Source organism: Melospiza georgiana, chromosome 9 (assembly GCF_028018845.1).
Source record: "Melospiza georgiana isolate bMelGeo1 chromosome 9, bMelGeo1.pri, whole genome shotgun sequence".
Classification (NCBI taxonomy): Eukaryota; Metazoa; Chordata; class Aves; order Passeriformes; family Passerellidae; genus Melospiza; species Melospiza georgiana.
The window spans coordinates 3,791,038-3,809,843 of record NC_080438.1 but is presented as its reverse complement, the minus strand read 5'-3'; the positions used below and the strand labels follow the sequence as shown (position 1 = coordinate 3,809,843).

Below are 18,806 nucleotides of genomic sequence, written 5' to 3'. Positions count from 1 at the left end.
AGCCATACCATTCCATGAATCTATGAACAGGCTCCTGGAGCACCGGGATCCCCCGAGCCGGGGCGGTGGGAAGGGCCCGGCCGCGGGGCCGGGCGGGGAGCGGTGGCCGGGGAAGGGGACGCGGTGGCCGGGTTGGGGACACAGTGACCGGGGAGGGGACGCCGTGGCCGGGGAGGGGACGCGGTGTCCGGTCCCGCCCCGCTGCTGGCAGCTCCAGCCCGGCCGGCCTCCACTGCGCCGGTGCCGCTGCCGCGGGCTCCGCGCCGGCGCGGGGGATGCGCGGGGGATGCTCGGGGCCGCACCGGGACCCGCAGCGCCCAGGTAGGGCCGGGGAACCGGGAATGGGCACCCGGGAAAAGTTGGGGGGGGGTTACGTTGCCTGGAACAAAAAAAGATTCTCCTTTTTTAATATATATACATATATATGTGTATGTATTTATTGTTGATATTATTGTTTTTCAGCCCACGCCGTGGTTTCCGCACCCCCTATTTCTGGGTAGCCGTGGTTATGGAGTTCTCTTAAGCCAAGCAGCGCCAGCATCCCTTGGAAAGTTTTCCCGCCCCAAAGGCATCGGCAGCTCAGCTGGAGGGCTGGAGGTGAGGAATGCTCCTGTTAGCAGCTCCTTATTAAATTGTCGGGAATGGCTGGAGTGGGGGTGAGTCGAGCCACGCTGTTCCAGGCAGTGACTAATGAGGACTAATCCAGATTGTTTTCCATGTCTCCAGCAGAAGAAAGCGTGGCTTGTGCTGCTGATGGAGCCAGCCTTTCTGGAATGTGAATAAGAGCTTTCACTTAATGCACATCGCTGCACTGCCTTGATCACTGCATTTGATAAGCCTGCTGAAATTAAATAGGCAAGTTTTACATTTATGTGACACGTGGAAATACAGAAATATTTATGTTTTTACATATATGTGTTCATTAATATGTATGCTTATATTCATAGATGTCTTATCCCACCTTCCAGTACTTGAAGGGATTTTACAGAAAATATGGAGAGCAACATTTTACACAGATAGAACAAAGGGAAACATTTTTAAACTAAAAGAGGAGAGATTCAGATTAGTTATTAGGAAGAAATTCTTTACTGTGAGGCTGGTGAGGCCCTGCTACAGGGGGCCCAGAGGAGCTGTGGGTGCCACATCCCTGGAAGCATTCAAGGCCAGGCTGGACAGGGCTTGGAGCAGCCTGGGATAGTGGAAGGTGTCCTGCCCATGGCAGGGGGTTGGAATAAGATGGTCTTTAAGGTCCCTGCCAACCCAAACCATTCTGGGATACTGTAACTTCTCATCTTTAGGAAAAATTAAAATAGGAACTATCAATTTATATTTGTTAGTGAAGGCTGGCTGATGATAGTGGATTTAACTTTATTGAACATTGTCTATGCTTTATGTGCTGAATGTGTATTTTCTACATATCTAATAGTCTGTCCCTTTTTTGAATCAGAAAAATACCTTTGCTATTCTAAATTTATAATATCAGACGAATCACTGATGAAACAGGTGTTTTATTTTCTAGGGAGGACTGTCAGAAGAGCTGAGAATGAGATGGACACATAAAGGACACAAAGTTCTGGGTGATGATGAGCTAGAGTTTTAACTTAGAAGAACACAGTGTTTGCCTCAGAGGATGGATGTGAGTGAGAATAACATTTGTGACACAGGGGGGAAGAATTCAAATTATCCCAGAAAGGCCACAGAGCAGGTGGGCCACAGCTGTAGGTCACAGAAGGAGGTGGACATGAATTACTCCTGCAGTCCTCCTGGAAACTCTGCTGGACCCGCAGGAAAGCAGGAGCTTTCCTGTGGAGACAAAGAAACCTGTGCCACCTCCTGCCAGAAACAAGGTGAGAGCCCACCTGGGGAGTTCCCCCCCTCCAGCACCAGCTTCCACCTGCAGAGAGAGGATGAGGATTTAGATCACTGTTCCTCTGAGCACCCCAGGAAACCACGGATGATAACAAAACTCCGCGAGGACAACGGCAGCGCGGCTCTGGGAGATGCGCTTGGTGAGGAGCTGGGGCCCGTCCCCGAGGAAGCTCTGCCCTTTCGATGCAAGAAGTGTGGCTCCTCTTTCCACAGCATGAGCGAGCTGCAGGAGCACAGGCGAGCTCACCTGCTGGAGAACTCCTACCGCTGTCCCATCTGCGCCAAAGGCTTCTCCCGTGCCGCCAACCTGCGCATGCACAAGCTGATCCACTCCAGCGAGAGGCCGCACAAGTGCCCCGAGTGTGACAAGGGCTTCATCCGCACGGCCGACGTCTGGAGGCACCTGCGCAACGTGCACAAGATCGAGCGCTCCATGGTGATCCTGGCCAGCGGCATGGCCAGGAACCCCTGGTCTGTGGTGCACCACGGCCAGCAGCACAATGCCGAGTGCCCGGATCAGGCTTGTCCTGCAAACCCAAAGTCTCACGAGGACGACTTCAAACCTTATGCGTGCCCGACGTGCGGTAAAGGCTTCGATAAGCCCAACCTGCTGTCCAAGCACAAGGTGATTCACCGGGAGGACAAGCCCTACAAGTGTCAGGAGTGTGGCATGGCGTTTGTGCAGCTGCTCAGGCTCAAGAGACACCAGCAGACTCACTCTGGGGCACGGCCCTTCTACTGCGAGGAGTGTGGAGGGACCTTCACCCGGCTGGCATCGCTGCAGCGCCATCACCGCATCCACACCGGAGAGAAACCCTACTCCTGTAATTTCTGCGGGCATTCCTTCACCGAGTCAGGGACTCTACGGAGGCACGAGCGCACACACAAGTTGGACAAACCTTAATTTGGGGTCTCTGTGGTTGCTTTGTACCTAAACAAGGTCTGCTGCTTGGCTAGGCTGGAAAAGCACCCCATGGTGTGTGCTCTGCACAGTCCAGACCCACTGCCCAGCATTGCTGCATCACAGGGAGCTCTGGAACTTGATTGCACTGCTGGGCTTTAAACTGCTTTGTATGAGAAAATAATCTAATTACCCCTGAGTAATGAAACAGGAGACTTGAGGAGACTGAAACCACTCGCATGTGCTTGCTCTGTCTCTGTTTGCTGGACTGGACATGCATCCACTCGAGCTTTGTGCAGGATCTGCAAGCAGAGGCTGGGAGAATTCACTGCATAAATTGGCCCTGCCCTCATGAGTGTGATGGCTCTTGGACACTGGCTTTGGAGATCTCTTAACTCACTAAGTTAAAACACTCTAGGGTTGTCCCTCTGTCCCTTCTTGTATTTTGCTGAGTTTTCCTTTCTGTTACACTTCTTTTTATTTGGAAGGGAAAGTATCGTGTTGGTTATTAAAAAAAAAAACAAACTCAACTTACAAACAAGTTCCTTAATAAACACAACAGTTACCAGCTGTATTTCAGAATGTTTTTATACTTTAGAGCACTTTTGAGTGATGGGTTAATAATGGGGAAAGCTTTATTTTGGCTATGGTGGTGCATGCTCTTGGGGTGACACTTGTGTGTCTGATGGAGCCATGCACACCAAAGCTGACCAGCTGAGTATTGTGGAAGGAAATGTTTGAGGAAAAGAGCAAAAGACCAAATTGAAGCCACTTTTGCTCCTCATTGCACAGGAACCTTCTTCATTTAAATATTTTCACACATAGAGAAGCTTCCTATAACAAAAGCAAGTTCTGTGGTGTGTCCAAGTACTGCCCAAAGTGTCTTTGATTTAAATTCAAATGGTTAGTGAAGAAAAATTTCCTTAGGAATTAGCCTGGCAGACTAGGGCAGGTGTTGACAAATCCTCCAAGGCTGTAACTGCTGTAACTAATGCCTCAGTGTCAGCAATGGGGTTTTACCTTTGAAACTTAATAATGACTTTACATCTTCTGTTAACCACTGTGGTAGAAGTATCCAGTTTGTCCTGAAGTTGCAGCCTGAATTTCTTTTCCACGTCAGAAGGTTTGGCTTCTTTGCTTCCTTTTTCCTTACCAGCTGCCATATTTCATTAATTTCTTTCTAGGGCTTTCTGCCTTTTCAGTGGAAGGTTGTGCAGCAGAATGAAGGTAAAGCTCCAAGGTAATGTACCTTTGCATTTATTACCAGGTTATTTAATATAAAGTACTGATTATGCTGTTTGTTTCCATATTTCATAGAATTAAAAAGGGATGTTTGCAGCTCAGCACCTCCCACCTGTGCAGCAGCTGAGCAGGTGTCACAGTGTGTCCTCTTGTGTTTGATGTCAGGTTCTTGGCTCAGATCAAGATCTACCACTGTTCACAGCAAAACCTTAGCTTGATTGTACATGGGTGACTAATTAGTGTCACTAATGGATCATTTTCACTTAATTCCTCAAAGAAATCTCCAGATAAGGGAACCGATGTGCATCCTGCCCCCGAGGGATGTGTTCTGTGGTCTGTGTGTGTTTGTAATTCTGGGATGGCTGGGCCCTGAGTGAGAATTCTCCAAACTCCCCTCTGCAGGAAGCTCCAGTTCGGTTTTAGGTTTGCAAAGGCCTTTGATGGGGCCCCTTAGCAACTGCTCAGTCTTATCTGAAGGCTGTGCAGCCTCTCAGAGAGGAAAGATCTTTGCATGAAAAGAATCCTGGCTGGCTGTGGGTGAGTGATCTGCAGAGGGAGGTCACCAGTGATGCTCTGTGGGGACCGTGCTGTTCAGCACCATCTGAAGCGACCTGGAGAGAGGGCAGACAGCAAAGTGACAAAGCTGTTCCAGAGACTATCATGCATTAAGTTTCCACACTCATTTTCTAACCCCCATTTTAAAGTTACCAGCTCCAATCTCCCCTGTTCATCATCCTGCTTTTCCTTTGGGTATAGGGATGCTCCTGCTTTAGGGTGGTTTAATATCCATTTAAACTGCACCACTTATGCACACCTTTATGTTGTGTGACAGTTCTGCTCAGGCAGTTATGGTAATTGGGAACATCCAGTTATTCTGCTTTTTAGTACTAGCAGTCAGTGGAATTTGTACCTCTGGCATAATGGTGGAAGTATTTTGAGCAGAGGTCTGTTATATGGGAAGAGTAAATGGTTGGTGAAATGAAAAGTACCAGGCTTAACTAAAAAGTTATTAAAAAGACACTTGCCTGGAAGGTTGACTTGCATATAAAGTGCTTGGATGTGTGAAAGGAGTAATTAAAATGTATGATGATTTCTGGGAAAAGTGTGTAGAACTTGCCTCAAAGAAACTTCCACAACTCCTGTGCAAGGTACAGGAAACCCCGTGGAGCTTAATTTAACCCAGAGATCAGCACTTCTGCACTTCACATTATTCACATAAAGGTTTGGAAATCTCTCCCACGCCCTGACCCTCTCACAGTGTCAGTCAGAGTGGGTGATAGCCTAAAACAGACACAGCCAGTCATGACATGTAGCTGACATGGGGCAGATAGACCTGCTCTGCAGCATTAGGGAGGGTTTGAAGGGTCTGCTTTCAGCAGAAGTCATTTTTCTTTGGCCAGAGGGGCCAGAATATCTGTTAGCTCATTTGGATCCATGAGGCCACCATGGAAGACACAACTCCTTTGCTGGGGCATTACAGGAAGCCCATGGACATGAGCTGGAGGACACAGGGCTGGAGCCCTGAGCTAGGCAGAGGATCCTGATTTGATCACTGGATGGTATTTGTCAACAATGGAACATAGGAATACACTTTGCTTTTTGCTGATTTTCCTGTTGCTTCCCTATATCTCTTCTGCCAAACTCATTTCCATCACAGAAACGAGTTTTCAAAACTAAGAAGGTAGAATAACTCCAGCCCTGAAGATTCCAGGCCCTCACTGACCTGGAATCACCAGACAATCCTTGGCAGTTGGTACTGTTCTCTTACTTTGTTAACAAAGATGTTGATGGTAAATTTGCTCACCTTGTTGAAGATAAATATGTCCATAATTGAGGAGTGTGGATACAGCATTTTGAAGAAACGCAAAGCTGCTGCTGTACAATCTGTGACCCCCTGCACACCATCCTCCCCCTCTTCCACTGCTTGTCTTCTCCTGGCAAGGAGAAGTCTGAAGCAGGAGTCTCCCATGTAAACAGGGAGCACCAAGCAATCCATCATTTGTCAGTTAACCCCAGCAAAGGGCACTGATATCTCTGGAGGAGGGAGCTTTTATTTTAAGTGAGGCTTCATCTCTGCCTCTGCCCTTGTGGAGTTTCTGTTGGAACAAGGAGCTCGCTCTCACCAACAGAACAGCAGACAAAGAGCTTTTTTTTTTTTTTTTTTTTTTTTCTAGGATAACAATCTGGAAATAGAAAGGAGAATGATGTCCTTTTTTGGATCATTTCAGCTGTCGGATGCTTTGAGCAGTAAAATTGCTGTGGGCCTGTGCAAGGTTAGAGCCATCTTCAAAGAGCAGGCATGGAATGGGAGCAAGCCCTTGAACCAGCTAATACAGGTCTCTGCACCAGAGTGCAGCCCACTTGTAAATTCCTTGTAGGATGTGCTGCTGAACTGCCCCTGCTCTGTGGGAATGTTGTTTTCCAGAGTGTGCTCAATGTGCTACTGCAGTTCATGTAATGGCCTTCTTGTTTATCTGCTTGAAGAAATCATGAGAGCAATAAATTCCTTTTCTCATTAAGGGATCTATTGGAATTGTTGTTCCAGTGCTTTCCACCTGAGAGCAGAAGCAGTGATTTATTTTATTTCTCTTCAAGCTTCCAGCACACATCCTGTTGGCTGCAAGGGATTCTGAGGGAATGGCTCAGTGACTTCTGTGGTTTCTGGTTTCCAGGGATGAGGCATCCTCTCTGGACAACCTGTGCCATCATTTTACCACCCTCAAAAAAAACCCCCCATTTTTTCCTTAGAGGTAGTATATGGGAAAAGCAGGGCACTGACACCACACTGCCTCAGCTGCTGGCACCAAATCCAGAAGACTGGGGTTGTTTTTCACCTGGTACAGTCTTTTAGACTGTACATGGCATTCATAACTAGATAAGAGAGTATTTATCTCCAATTTAGTCAATTGAGATGTAATAGCAGCTCTAAAATAGCTACAGCACAGGGAAGTTCATGTAAACACAAATAATATCCCCAGGTTTACCTACATAATTTCCTTCTCTGTTTGCAGACTGTGACACAGCATCCTGTAATGATCACACAGTGATCACTGCAAGAGTGAAAAATACAGCTGGGTTCCCCCATCCTTGGCAGCTACAATACTGTAACAATAAAAGCACAATTATTAGAAGCACATTTCTCTATTATCTGTCATAGATATCTCCACATGCCTTCAATAGCACTGTGTGGCCAGATGGTCAGAGTCTGGGGCTTGGCTCTTCAGCAGGTTTTGACCATGCGAAGGGCAGAATAAGAAATGCACAAGAAACATCTGAGCAATGTGGAATATCCTCCCAAAGTGCAGGGGGCAATGCTGGCAGCAGAGCCCTTGTAAAGGTCTGAGCCACCAAAGCACAAGGGGAAAGCCCTTCCTCTGCTCTGTCCCCAAACTGGAATCAGGTGCTAGGAAAGACCTTTCATGCCAATGCAATAAACCAGAAAAGGAAGCTGTGAGCATTTCATGGGAATCACTTGAGCAGGGAAGTCCTGCTGGCAAAACGTTGTTGGTCACCAAGTGAGGCTGGAAAAACCAGGTACCAAGCACTAAATCTCTCTCCAGGGGTTTGGAAAACCCCTGGCTTCTGGCATAGCTAGAAACTAATTACAAGAAAGAAAGGGGGAAAAAAAAGCCAAAAAATCTTCTTGCCATTTTATTCTTTGTAGCAGACAGGTGAAAAGAGTATTTTGCCAGCAGTAGCTCTGAATTATTTCACAACTGCACATCCCTCTTGTGCTGCAAGTTAGAAATGACAGTTTAATTCTTTTTTAATTGCCTCATCTCTAAAGTACCTGAAAGAAGCCATTGTTGCCAATTTTTCCTGGCAGGTGATTGCTGGAAAAGCAGTCAGTGCTCCTCTACTTTGGAAGGGGGCTCTGCAGAGAGGACAGTGAGGGGTGCAAATATTTTTGAAATGACTCTGTAGTTCCCTCATCCCGTGTGCTCAGTGTTTGTGTGGGCTGTATGTTTTGCAGTGCTCATCTGGCTGGTGGAATGGGAGGCTTTCGGATTTTTTTTGTATACATTTGAGGCTCTTTAAGCTTCCCAGGCTCCTCACCTGCAAGAGGGCAGGAGGCCTCTGGGGCTCCTGCACTCCCAGGGCAGTTCCTGCAGGGACCTGGATTTTTGAGCAGGAGGGGATATCAGGTGTGAGGAGCAGAGCAGCTGGCAACTGTTTCTGCATAGAGGTGTGTTTGTCCTTGCTGACATCAATTCATGCGTAGATCTGACCTCCTTTCTCCTTCTTCTCACAGCTAAAATGTTCATTTGGAAGCACAGATTTTTATTTTCTGCACTCTGTTATCGCTTCTCCTGCTCTTACAGAACAACCAGGAAACACAGTGCAGATGTTATGAATTACAGCGGTGCTGGGGCTCTGCCAGCTCTCAGATCTGTTTCTCCTGGTGGCTGAGGAACTCCCATTTGCAAAGCCAGACAAGCAATCCTTCCAACAGAGATCCTCCAGAATGATCTCTGCACCAAAGCACCACACCAGGAGGAGAACTGGGGACGAAAGAATGGGGTCTTGCATCCAACAAATGCCTTGTGCTGCCAGGCACAAGGGCCTTGGTGTCCCCTCATCCCTCCCAGCCCAGGCAGTGCCTTTCTCCTCTGCCCACGTCACACACACTGCACCATCCTGGGGACCAAAAGGCTTTGGCTCCAGGATTTCCCCCCAAATCAATGACTACAGGGCAATGAAAACTACAAGCATGTCCGATTTACTCATTCTGTCCTTTTATTTCAACAAAAGCATCCATCAAACCACTTCTAACTTAGGAAAAGCTACAACTCAAGAGACTAAGGAACATATTCCAGAGGAACACATTCCTGACATAGTGTAGAATAATACCATCTATCAAAACAAAAAATGGCCTCCTAAGAATTTTCCTAAGAGTTTTCTTCTTCTTCCTAAGACTTTTCCCACCTCTACTCCAAGCCTTTAGAATTCTTAACGTAATCCCTTGGCTTCTTTCACTACATGTAGTGAACCTCGATGTGTAATTTATTAATGAAAGAGGAAGAGAAGGCATGAGATGGCCTTCACCCGACTGGCAGGGAGTATTACAAATTACTACCTTGTATTTCACATAAAGAAACAACTTTATTAACACTCCTGTTTATTATCCTCATGTTCGTGGTATGAACATGGGCAGACATGGGAAGGAGCATGAGGCACTCACCTCTCCCTCGGTGCTCCAGCTCAGGTGTCTTCTGCCTACACTCCAGAGAGTCCTGGGTCCCTTGGAGCCAGAGCCCTCCTCGGGTGGTGGCGTGGCTCAGCTTCTGTCCCTAAAGAGGCTAAACCTAACACTAACCCTAGCACTAACCCTAACACTAACCCTAACACGCTAACACTAACGCTAAGAACTACGCCTTACTCAAAAATGAAAAATAACACTATGCCTAACGCTAAAACTAAGCCTAACCCTAATGCTAACGCTAAGCCTAACCCTGACCCTGGACTAGTGGGAGCTTCCAGCAGGCTTGGGGAGGGGCTGTGGGGGCAGCGCTCTGGAACCAGGCCTGGAGTCGAGGCCTCTGCCCCGCTGTGAGGGGCTCTGCTGGGCAGGGCTTGGCCTTGGCCTGTGGCGTGCCTGGGAACTGCCAGGGCCCGAGATGCGCTGGGCAGGTCCCCACACGCCTCTTCTTCCCGCGGCGTGTCGGGCTGCCCCAGGAGCTGTGGGTAGCGGGGGTTCACCCAGATGGTGCGGATAGTGATGGCCCCGCTGCCCTGCTCCTCTGACAGCTCCTCGCTCGTCCCGGCATCCCCTTTGGCAGCTGCTTGATCTCTGCTTTGGGGAGTAGGCCCCAAGTGTCCTGTGCCTTTGCATGGCACCAGAGGTTTTGGTACCGCCTCACAGGACACATAGGCACTCTCCTCCCCACCACTGCTGCTGCTGCTGCCCGGGACATCCTCTGAGCTGTCCCCCTCCTCGCTGGGCAACGCTGCCAGGAGGATCTTTGCTGCTGCTATTGCCCACTGCCTGCGAGCTTCCACCTGGCTTGGGGAGGGGCTGGGGGGCAAGAGACCCAGAGTTATTTCACAGCTGGAGTCCTCTGTCCAGCTGTGAGAGGCTCTGCTGGGCAGAGCTGAGACTTGGCCTGAGGATGTGCACGGGGCAACGTTGCTGTGCTCAACCCCGGCCTCGCCTGGCCTCACAGAGGGCCTCACTTCTCTGCCTCTCTGATCTGGGTCCTGTTCCCCCAGGGACAGCTCTTTGGGGCTGCTTGCTTCCCAGGCGGCCTCCTCACCATCTGGTGTTGACAGGACAGCCCCCAGTGCTGCCCCTGCCCCCTGCCCACCGAGAGCTTCCAGCGGGGTGGGCGAGGGTGTGGTGGGACAGCTGGGGCCGTGCGGCGAAGCCGCCCGGCTCTGTGCCCCTGCTGCGGGGGCTGTCGCTGCCGCCACTGCCTCCGTGCCCTGATCCCCGTGTCGCTGTGTCCCCGGCTGCCGGCTGCGTCGCCGGAGCACAGCCGCCACCCTGCTGAGGATGGCACGGGAGCCGCGGCGCAGCGAGCGCAGCAGAGCCCGGCCGCGGGCCCTGCGGCTGTGCGGGGCCGCTGCCCGGCTCTCTGCTGCCGCCGCCTGCGCTCCAGGGCCGGCACAGGAGTCACTCTGCTCCTCGGCCTCCAGAGGTGCTGCCCCATCCCTCACCCCCTGCCTCCGGCGAGACATTAGCCATTTGTGCTTGGGCTTCGTGTCGGTGCTCGTCTCCTTGTCCGTGGACATCTCGGAGTCGCTCCGACACTGCCGTCCCCCGGGAAGATGCTGGCTCCTGATGGAGCTGCTCTCCTGGGAGTGGCACCCCCGGCCTCTTTGCCCCTTTTTATACTGTCCTGCTCAGGGCGTGGTCCCAGACGTCACAATGGGCTGTGGGCACACGCAAGCCTCACGTCACAAAGGGGAACGGTCTGGGGGGGGGGTGGGGGTCCGAAGTGTCCCCAAGGGCTTTGGGCCCAGACAAGGTGTACAAGCAATCCATCTTTCTCACTTTATCAGGCAGAGTAACACACAAGACAGCTCACAAGGCTCATGAGGCAAAGGAAAAGAATCTGCTCATGAGCTATTGGAAAAGAATTTTGAAACAAAAGAGGCCAAAGACGCATGATGGCCTGGTCTGCTTCAGCGTCTCTTTGGCTGGAGCTGAATTCAAAAGATTTCCTTCCTAATGTGATTGGAAGTCCTACACTGCAAACCCTTTCAAGTGTGCCTTCGCCTTGTTGCATCTTTCTCTAAGAATACCACATTTGGTTCACCTCATGAAAGGTACAATCTGCGCAAATGTTGCTCTGAATCGCTGTGACGTCTGGGCTGTAGCTGGGTTTAGATGTGATTCTGGTCAGGATCCCCTGCGGCTCAGTTTTGTCGTGATATGAACTGATGCAGTTAGCTTGACTTAAAGAGCGCCATGGGCTAAAGGAGTCAGTGTTTGAATGCTTCTGAATATTTCACCTCCCGGTCTGCTGTTTTTTTGGGCACAGCTGCAGGTCCAGGGCCTTGAGGCAAAGCCCAGTGTGCAAATTCCTGTTGCCATTCTTGCCCTCCTACAGGACACTTTCTTCAGAACGTGGTTGTTTCTGTTATAGGGTGGTTTTCCCAGGCTGGACGCCTTGGGCTTGGCCTACGAGGAAAAATATGGATGTTTATAGCTCCTGGATGTTAAGAAACAAAGACAAATGAAACCAAGCCCTGTTGCCGCCCGCACACTCCTCAGGCCCCTCCGTTCCCGCCTCCTGCCCTGAGGGCCGTGGGGGCGGGACGGCATCCTCAGGGCGGCGCCGGGATCGTGTGGGCCGAGCCCGGGTCCTGTGGGCGGCTCCTGGATCCTGTGGGCGGCTCCTGGATCCTGTGGCCAGAGCCTGGCTAATGTGGCCAGAGGCTGGATCCTGACTGCATTGCCCGCATCGTCTGGGCCGAGTTTGGATCCTGCGGGCAGCTGCTGGATACTGTGGGCAGGGCCTGGGTCGTGTGGGCCGCGCCTGGATCCCGTAGGCGTCACCAGGATCCTGAGGGCAGTGCCCAGATCAACCAGGCAGCACCCAGATCCTAAGGGCAGCTTTTGGATCGTGTGGGCAATGCCTGCATAATGAGGGCAGCTATTAGATCCTGAGGGCAGCACTTGAATCCTGAGGACAGCACCCGGATCCTGAGGGCAGCACCTGGATCCTGAGGGCAGCACCCAGATCCTGTGGGCAGCTCCCGTTTCCCTCCCAAAATTCACCCACTATCCACAGTTCTGGAACACAGTGACTTCTCCAATCAATAAAAATAGTGAGAAACCACATAACGGCATGTGATTGTCTAAAGTTCAAATTCCTGCCCCAGAAGATGAATGGCAAAAGCATCACCCACCTTCCCTCAGCCCAGGCCAGGGCCGACATCATCCACAGCCCTGGGGAGGTTCATGTCTGCTTCCTGAGGGAATGTTTCCCGGCAGTTCCTCACACTTCCAGTCAGGAGAAAGGATGAAGACAAGTAAGACAGAAGGGATACATGTTTACTTCCCCAGGATGAGCTCACTCTTCCCTACATACACATAGGGGAAGTACCCCCAAGCACAGGACCTGATGTGTGTTTTTAAAAGCTTGAGCCTCAGCACATCCTTATGGCCCTGCCTGAGGTGAAACTGTTGCCAGGATCCTCCAATAATGCTACCAATCATGAGAACAGCAATTAGGGAGCACAGGTACAAACACACATCTGCCCTTTATCTGCCAGGTCTAGTTGGCTGTGCTCAGTCCTGGAGAATCAAGGTTGGGAGTTGCCTAAAGCTCCTCAAGAAGCTGACGGATTTTTGCCCTCACTTAAAAAGTGCCCTCTCTGTTCAGATGATATTGAAGGACTGTGACTTTGAAATTAAATGCAGAACTATTTGCCTTGCTTAATGGTTTGGGCAGCTTTGCGGTTCTTGGGAAGTTTAATGCAGATTCCCTCAAAGAACAAAGTGTTTTTTAGGGAATATTCCTGATTTTTACCAAAATACAAGAGTCTCAGGGCCTCTGCACTTCATTTAGGTGATCCAAAATTCAGGTTGTTCATCCCTTTTGGCCCAGTGAAAGCACTGTCATGAAATTTCATCTCTGACATGGAATCTCACTGCTACCTGCAAGGAAGCTCTGGAGAACTCATCATTAGGGGACCATGTGCTCATTTGAGATGCTTCAGAACATGAAGATCGATGATTCCAAAGCTGTGCATTCCCCAGTCTGGAAAGGAAGGTGCAAAAAAAGAGAGAAATGGACACAAAAGAACGGGGTCTTGCATCCAACAAATGCCTTGTGCTGCCAGGCACAAGGGCTTGGTGTCCCCTCATCCCTCCCAGCCCAGGCAGTGCCTTTCTCCTCTGCCCACGTCACACACACTGCACCATCCTGGGGACCAAAAGGTTTTGGCTCCAGGATTTCCCCCCAAATCAATGACTACAGGGCAATGAAAAGTACAAGCATGTCCGATTTACTCATTCTGTCCTTTTATTTCAACAAAAGCATCCATCAAACCACTTCTAACTTAGGAAAAGCTACAACTCAAGAGACTAAGGAACATATTCCAGAGGAACACATTCCTGACATAGTGTAGAATAATACCATCTATCAAAACAAAAAATGGCCTCCAAAGAATTTTCCTAAGAGTTTTCTTCTTCTTCCTAAGACTTTTCCCACCTCTACTCCAAGCCTTTAGAATTCTTAACGTAATCCCTTGGCTTCTTTCACTACATGTAGTGAACCTTGATGTGTAATTTATTAATGAAAGAGGAAGAGAAGGCATGAGATGGCCTTCACCCGACTGGCAGGGAGTATTACAAATTACTACCTTGTATTTCACATAAAGAAACAACTTTATTAACACTCCTGTTTATTATCCTCATGTTCGTGGTATGAACATGGGCAGACATGGGAAGGAGCATGAGGCACTCACCTCTCCCTCGGTGCTCCAGCTCAGGTGTCTTCTGCCTACACTCCAGAGAGTCCTGGGTCCCTTGGAGCCAGAGCCCTCCTCGGGTGGTGGCGTGGCTCAGCTTCTGTCCCTAAAGAGGCTAAACCTAACACTAACCCTAACACTAACCCTTACACTAACCCTAACACGCTAACACTAACGCTAACAACTACGGCTTACTCGAAAATGAAAAATAACACTATGCCTAACGCTAAAACTAAGCCTAACCCTAATGCTAACGCTAAGCCTAACCCTGACCCTGGACTAGTGGGAGCTTCCAGCAGGCTTGGGGAGGGGCTGTGGGGGCAGCGCTCTGGAACCAGGCCTGGAGTCGAGGCCTCTGCCCCGCTGTGAGGGGCTCTGCTGGGCAGGGCTTGGCCTTGGCCTGTGGCGTGCCTGGGAACTGGCAGGGCCCGAGATGTGCTGGGCAGGTCCCCACACGCCTCTTCTTCCCGCGGCGTGTCGGGCTGCCCCAGGAGCTGTGGGTAGCGGGGGTTCACCCAGATGGTGCGGATAGTGATGGCCCCGCTGCCCTGCTCCTCTGACAGCTCCTCGCTCGTCCCGGCATCCCCTTTGGCAGCTGCTTGATCTCTGCTTTGGGGAGTAGGCCCCAAGTGTCCTGTGCCTTTGCATGGCACCAGAGGTTTTGGTACCGCCTCACAGGACACATAGGCGCTCTCCTCCCCACCGCTGCTGCTGCTGCTGCCCGGGACATCCTCTGAGCTGTCCCCCTCCTCGCTGGGCAACGCTGCCAGGAGGATCTTTGCTGCTGCTATTGCCCACTGCCTGCGAGCTTCCACCTGGCTTGGGGAGGGGCTGGGGGGCAAGAGACCCAGAGTTATTTCACAGCTGGAGTCCTCTGTCCAGCTGTGAGAGGCTCTGCTGGGCAGAGCTGAGAGTTGGCCTGAGGATGTGCACGGGGCAACGTTGCTGTGCTCAACCCCGGCCTCGCCTGGCCTCACAGAGGGCCTCACTTCTCTGCCTCTCTGATCTGGGTCCTGTTCCCCCAGGGACAGCTCTTTGGGGCTGCTTGCTTCCCAGGCGGCCTCCTCACCATCTGGTGTTGACAGGACAGCCCCCAGTGCTGCCCCTGCCCCCTGCCCACCGAGAGCTTCCAGCGGGGTGGGCGAGGGTGTGGTGGGACAGCTGGGGCCGTGCGGCGAAGCCGCCCGGCTCTGTGCCCCTGCTGCGGGGGCTGTCGCTGCCGCCACTGCCTCCGTGCCCTGATCCCCGTGTCGCTGTGTCCCCGGCTGCCGGCTGCGTCGCCGGAGCACAGCCGCCACCCTGCTGAGGATGGCACGGGAGCCGCGGCGCAGCGAGCGCAGCAGAGCCCGGCCGCGGGCCCTGCGGCTGTGCGGGGCCGCTGCCCGGCTCTCTGCTGCCGCCGCCTGCGCTCCAGGGCCAGCACAGGAGTCACTCTGCTCCTCGGCCTCCAGAGGTGCTGCCCCATCCCTCACCCCCTGCCTCCGGCGAGACATTAGCCACTTGTGCTTGGGCTTCGTGTCGGTGCTCGTCTCCTTGTCCGTGGACATCTCGGAGTCGCTCCGACACTGCCGTCCCCCGGGAAGATGCTGGCTCCTGATGGAGCTGCTCTCCTGGGAGTGGCACCCCCGGCCTCTTTGCCCCTTTTTATACTGTCCTGGTCAGGGCGCGGTCCCAGACGTCACAATGGGCTCTGGGCACACGCAAGCCTCACGTCACAAAGGGGAACGGTCTTGGGGGGGGGGGGGGGCCGAAGTGTCCCCAAGGGATTTGGGCACAGACAAGGTGTACAAGGAATCCATCTTTCTCACTTTATCAGGCAGAGTAACGCACAAGAGAGCTCACAGGGCTCATGAGGCAAAGGAAAAGAATCTGCTCATGGCTATTGGAACAGAATTTTGAAACAAAAGAGGCCAAAGACGCATGATGGCCTGGTCTGCTTCAGCGTCTCTTTGGCTGTAGTTGAATTCAAAAGATTTCCTTCCTAATGTGATTGGAAGTCCTACACTGCAAACCCTTCCAAGTGTGCCTTTGCCTTGTTGCATCTTTCTCTAAGAATACCACATTTGGTTCATCTCATGAAAGGTACAATCTGCGCAAATGTTGCTCTGAATCGCTGTGACGTCTGGGCTGTAGCTGGGTTTAGATGTGATTCTGGTCAGGATCCCCTGAGGCTGTTTTGTCGTGATATGAACTGATGCAGTTAGCTTGACTTAAAGAGCGCCATGGGCTAAAGGAGTCAGTGTTTGAATGCTTCTGAATATTTCACCTCCCTGTCTGCTGTTTTTTTGGGCACAGCTGCAGGTCCAGGGCCTTGAGGCAAAGCCCCGTGTGCAAATTCCTGTTGCCATTCTTGCCTTCCTGCAGCACACTTTCTTCAGAACGTGGTTGTTTCTGTTATAGGGTGGTTTTCCCAGGCTGGACGCCCTGGGCTTGGCCTACGAGGAAAAATATGGATGTTTATAGCTCCTGGATGTTAAGAAACAAAGACAAATGAAACCAAGCCCTGTTGCCGCCCGCACACTCCTCAGGCCCCTCCGTTCCCGCCTCCTGCCCTGAGGGCCGTGGGGGCGGGACGGCATCCTCAGGGCGGCGCCGGGATCGTGTGGGCCGAGCCCGGGTCCTGTGGGCGGCTCCTGGATCCTGTGGGCGGCTCCTGGATCCTGTGGCCAGAGCCTGGATACTGTGGCCAGAGGCTGGATCCTGACTGCATTGCCCGCATCTCTGGGCCGAGTTTGGATCCTGCGGGCAGCTGCTGGATACTGTGGGCAGGGCCTGGGTCGTGTGGGCCGCGCCTGGATCCCGTAGGCGTCACCAGGATCCTGAGGGCAGTGCCCAGATCAACCAGGCAGCACCCAGATCCTAAGGGCAGCTTTTGGATCGTGTGGGCAATGCCTGCATAATGAGGGCAGCTATTAGATCCTGAGGGCAGCACTTGAATCCTGAGGACAGCACCCGGATCCTGAGGGCAGCACCTGGATCCTGAGGGCAGCACCCAGATCCTGTGGGCAGCTCCCGTTTCCCTCCCAAAATTCACCCACTATCCACAGTTCTGGAACACAGTGACTTCTCCAATCAATAAAAATAGTGAGAAACCACATAACGGCATGTGATTGTCTAAAGTTCAAATTCCTGCCCCAGAAGATGAATGGCAAAAGCATCACCCACCTTCCCTCAGCCCAGGCCAGGGCCGACATCATCCACAGCCCTGGGGAGGTTCATGTCTGCTTCCTGAGGGAATGTTTCCCTGCAGTTCCTCACACTTCCAGTCAGCAGAAAGGATGAAGACAAGTAAGACAGAAGGGATACATGTTTACTTCCCCAGGATGAGCTCACTCTTCCCTACATACACATAGGGGAAGTACCCCCAAGCACAGGACCTGATGTGTGTTTTTAAAAGCTTGAGCCTCAGCACATCCTTATGGCCCTGCCTGAGGTGAAACTGTTGCCAGGATGCTCCAATAATGCTACCAATCATGAGAACAGCAATTAGGGAGCACAGGTACAAACACACATCTGCCCTTTATCTGCCAGGTCTAGTTGGCTGTGCTCAGTCCTGGAGAATCAAGGTTGGGAGTTGCCTAAAGCTCCTCAAGAAGCTGACGGATTTTTGCCCTCACTTAAAAAGTGCCCTCTCTGTTCAGATGATATTGAAGGACTGTGACTTTGAAATTAAATGCAGAACTATTTGCCTTGCTTAATGGTTTGGGCAGCTTTGCGGTTCTTGGGAAGTTTAATGCAGATTCCCTCAAAGAACAAAGTGTTTTTTAGGGAATATTCCTGATTTTTACCAAAATACAAGAGTCTCAGGGCCTCTGCACTTCATTTAGGTGATCCAAAATTCAGGTTGTTCATCCCTTTTGGCCCAGTGAAAGCACTGTCAGGAAATTTCATCTCTGACATGGAATCTCACTGCTACCTGCAAGGAAGCCCTGGAGAACTCATCATTAGGGGACCATGGGCTCATTTGAGATGCTTCAGAACATGAAGATCGATGATTCCAAAGCTGTGCATTCCCCAGTCTGGAAAGGAAGGTGCAAAAAAAGAGAGAAATGGACACAAAAGAACGGGGTCTTGCATCCAACAAATGCCTTGTGCTGCCAGGCACAAGGGCTTGGTGTCCCCTCATCCCTCCCAGCCCAGGCAGTGCCTTTCTCCTCTGCCCACATCACATACACTGCACCATCCTGGGGACCAAAAGGTTTTGGCTCCAGGATTTCCCCCCAAATCAATGACTACAGGGCAATGAAAAGTACAAGCATGTCCGATTTATTCATTCTGTCCTTTTATTTCAACAAAAGCATCCATCAAACCACTTCTAACTTAGGAAAACTACAACTCAAGAGACTAAGGAACATATTCCAGAGGAACACATTCCTGACATAGTGTAGAATAATACCATCTATCAAAACAAAAAATGGCCTCCTAAGAATTTTCCTAAGAGTTTTCTTCTTCTTCCTAAGACTTTTCCCACCTCTACTCCAAGCCTTTAGAATTCTTAACGTAATCCCTTGGCTTCTTTCACTACATGTAGTGAACCTCGATGTGTAATTTATTAATGAAAGAGGAAGAGAAGGCATGAGATGGCCTTCACCCGACTGGCAGGGAGTATTACAAATTACTACCTTGTATTTCACATAAAGAAACAACTTTATTAACACTCCTGTTTATTATCCTCATGTTCGTGGTATGAACATGGGCAGACATGGGAAGGAGGATGAGGCACTCACCTCTCCCTCGGTGCTCCAGCTCAGGTGTCTTCTGCCTACACTCCAGAGAGTCCTGGGTCCCTTGGAGCCAGAGCCCTCCTCGGGTGGTGGCGTGGCTCAGCTTCTGTCCCTAAAGAGGCTAAACCTAACACTAACCCTAACACTAA

General features: G+C 51.1%; 1 protein-coding gene and 1 long non-coding RNA gene across 2 annotated transcripts; both read left to right on the top strand.

Annotated features, from left to right (window-relative positions):
• The first annotated feature begins 248 nt into the window (after positions 1-248).
• On the top strand, positions 249-850 carry LOC131086760 (uncharacterized). The gene is made up of 3 exons (XR_009114801.1): positions 249-321; positions 463-597; positions 727-850. It is a non-coding gene; the product is annotated as an uncharacterized LOC131086760 (long non-coding RNA).
• Positions 851-1,522: 672 nt separating this feature from the next.
• ZNF648 (zinc finger protein 648) lies at positions 1,523-3,632 on the top strand. Its single transcript, XM_058029932.1, has one exon. It carries the CDS (start codon positions 1,631-1,633, stop codon positions 2,771-2,773), a length of 1,143 nt encoding a protein of 380 aa, XP_057885915.1. The 5' UTR covers positions 1,523-1,630; the 3' UTR covers positions 2,774-3,632.
• The last annotated feature ends 15,174 nt before the right edge of the window (positions 3,633-18,806 follow it).

Excerpts from the sequence above, each read along its gene's own strand:
- ZNF648 (XM_058029932.1), top strand. The coding sequence starts at position 1,631 with ATGGATGTGAGTGAGAATAACATTTGTGACACAGGGGGGAAGAATTCA.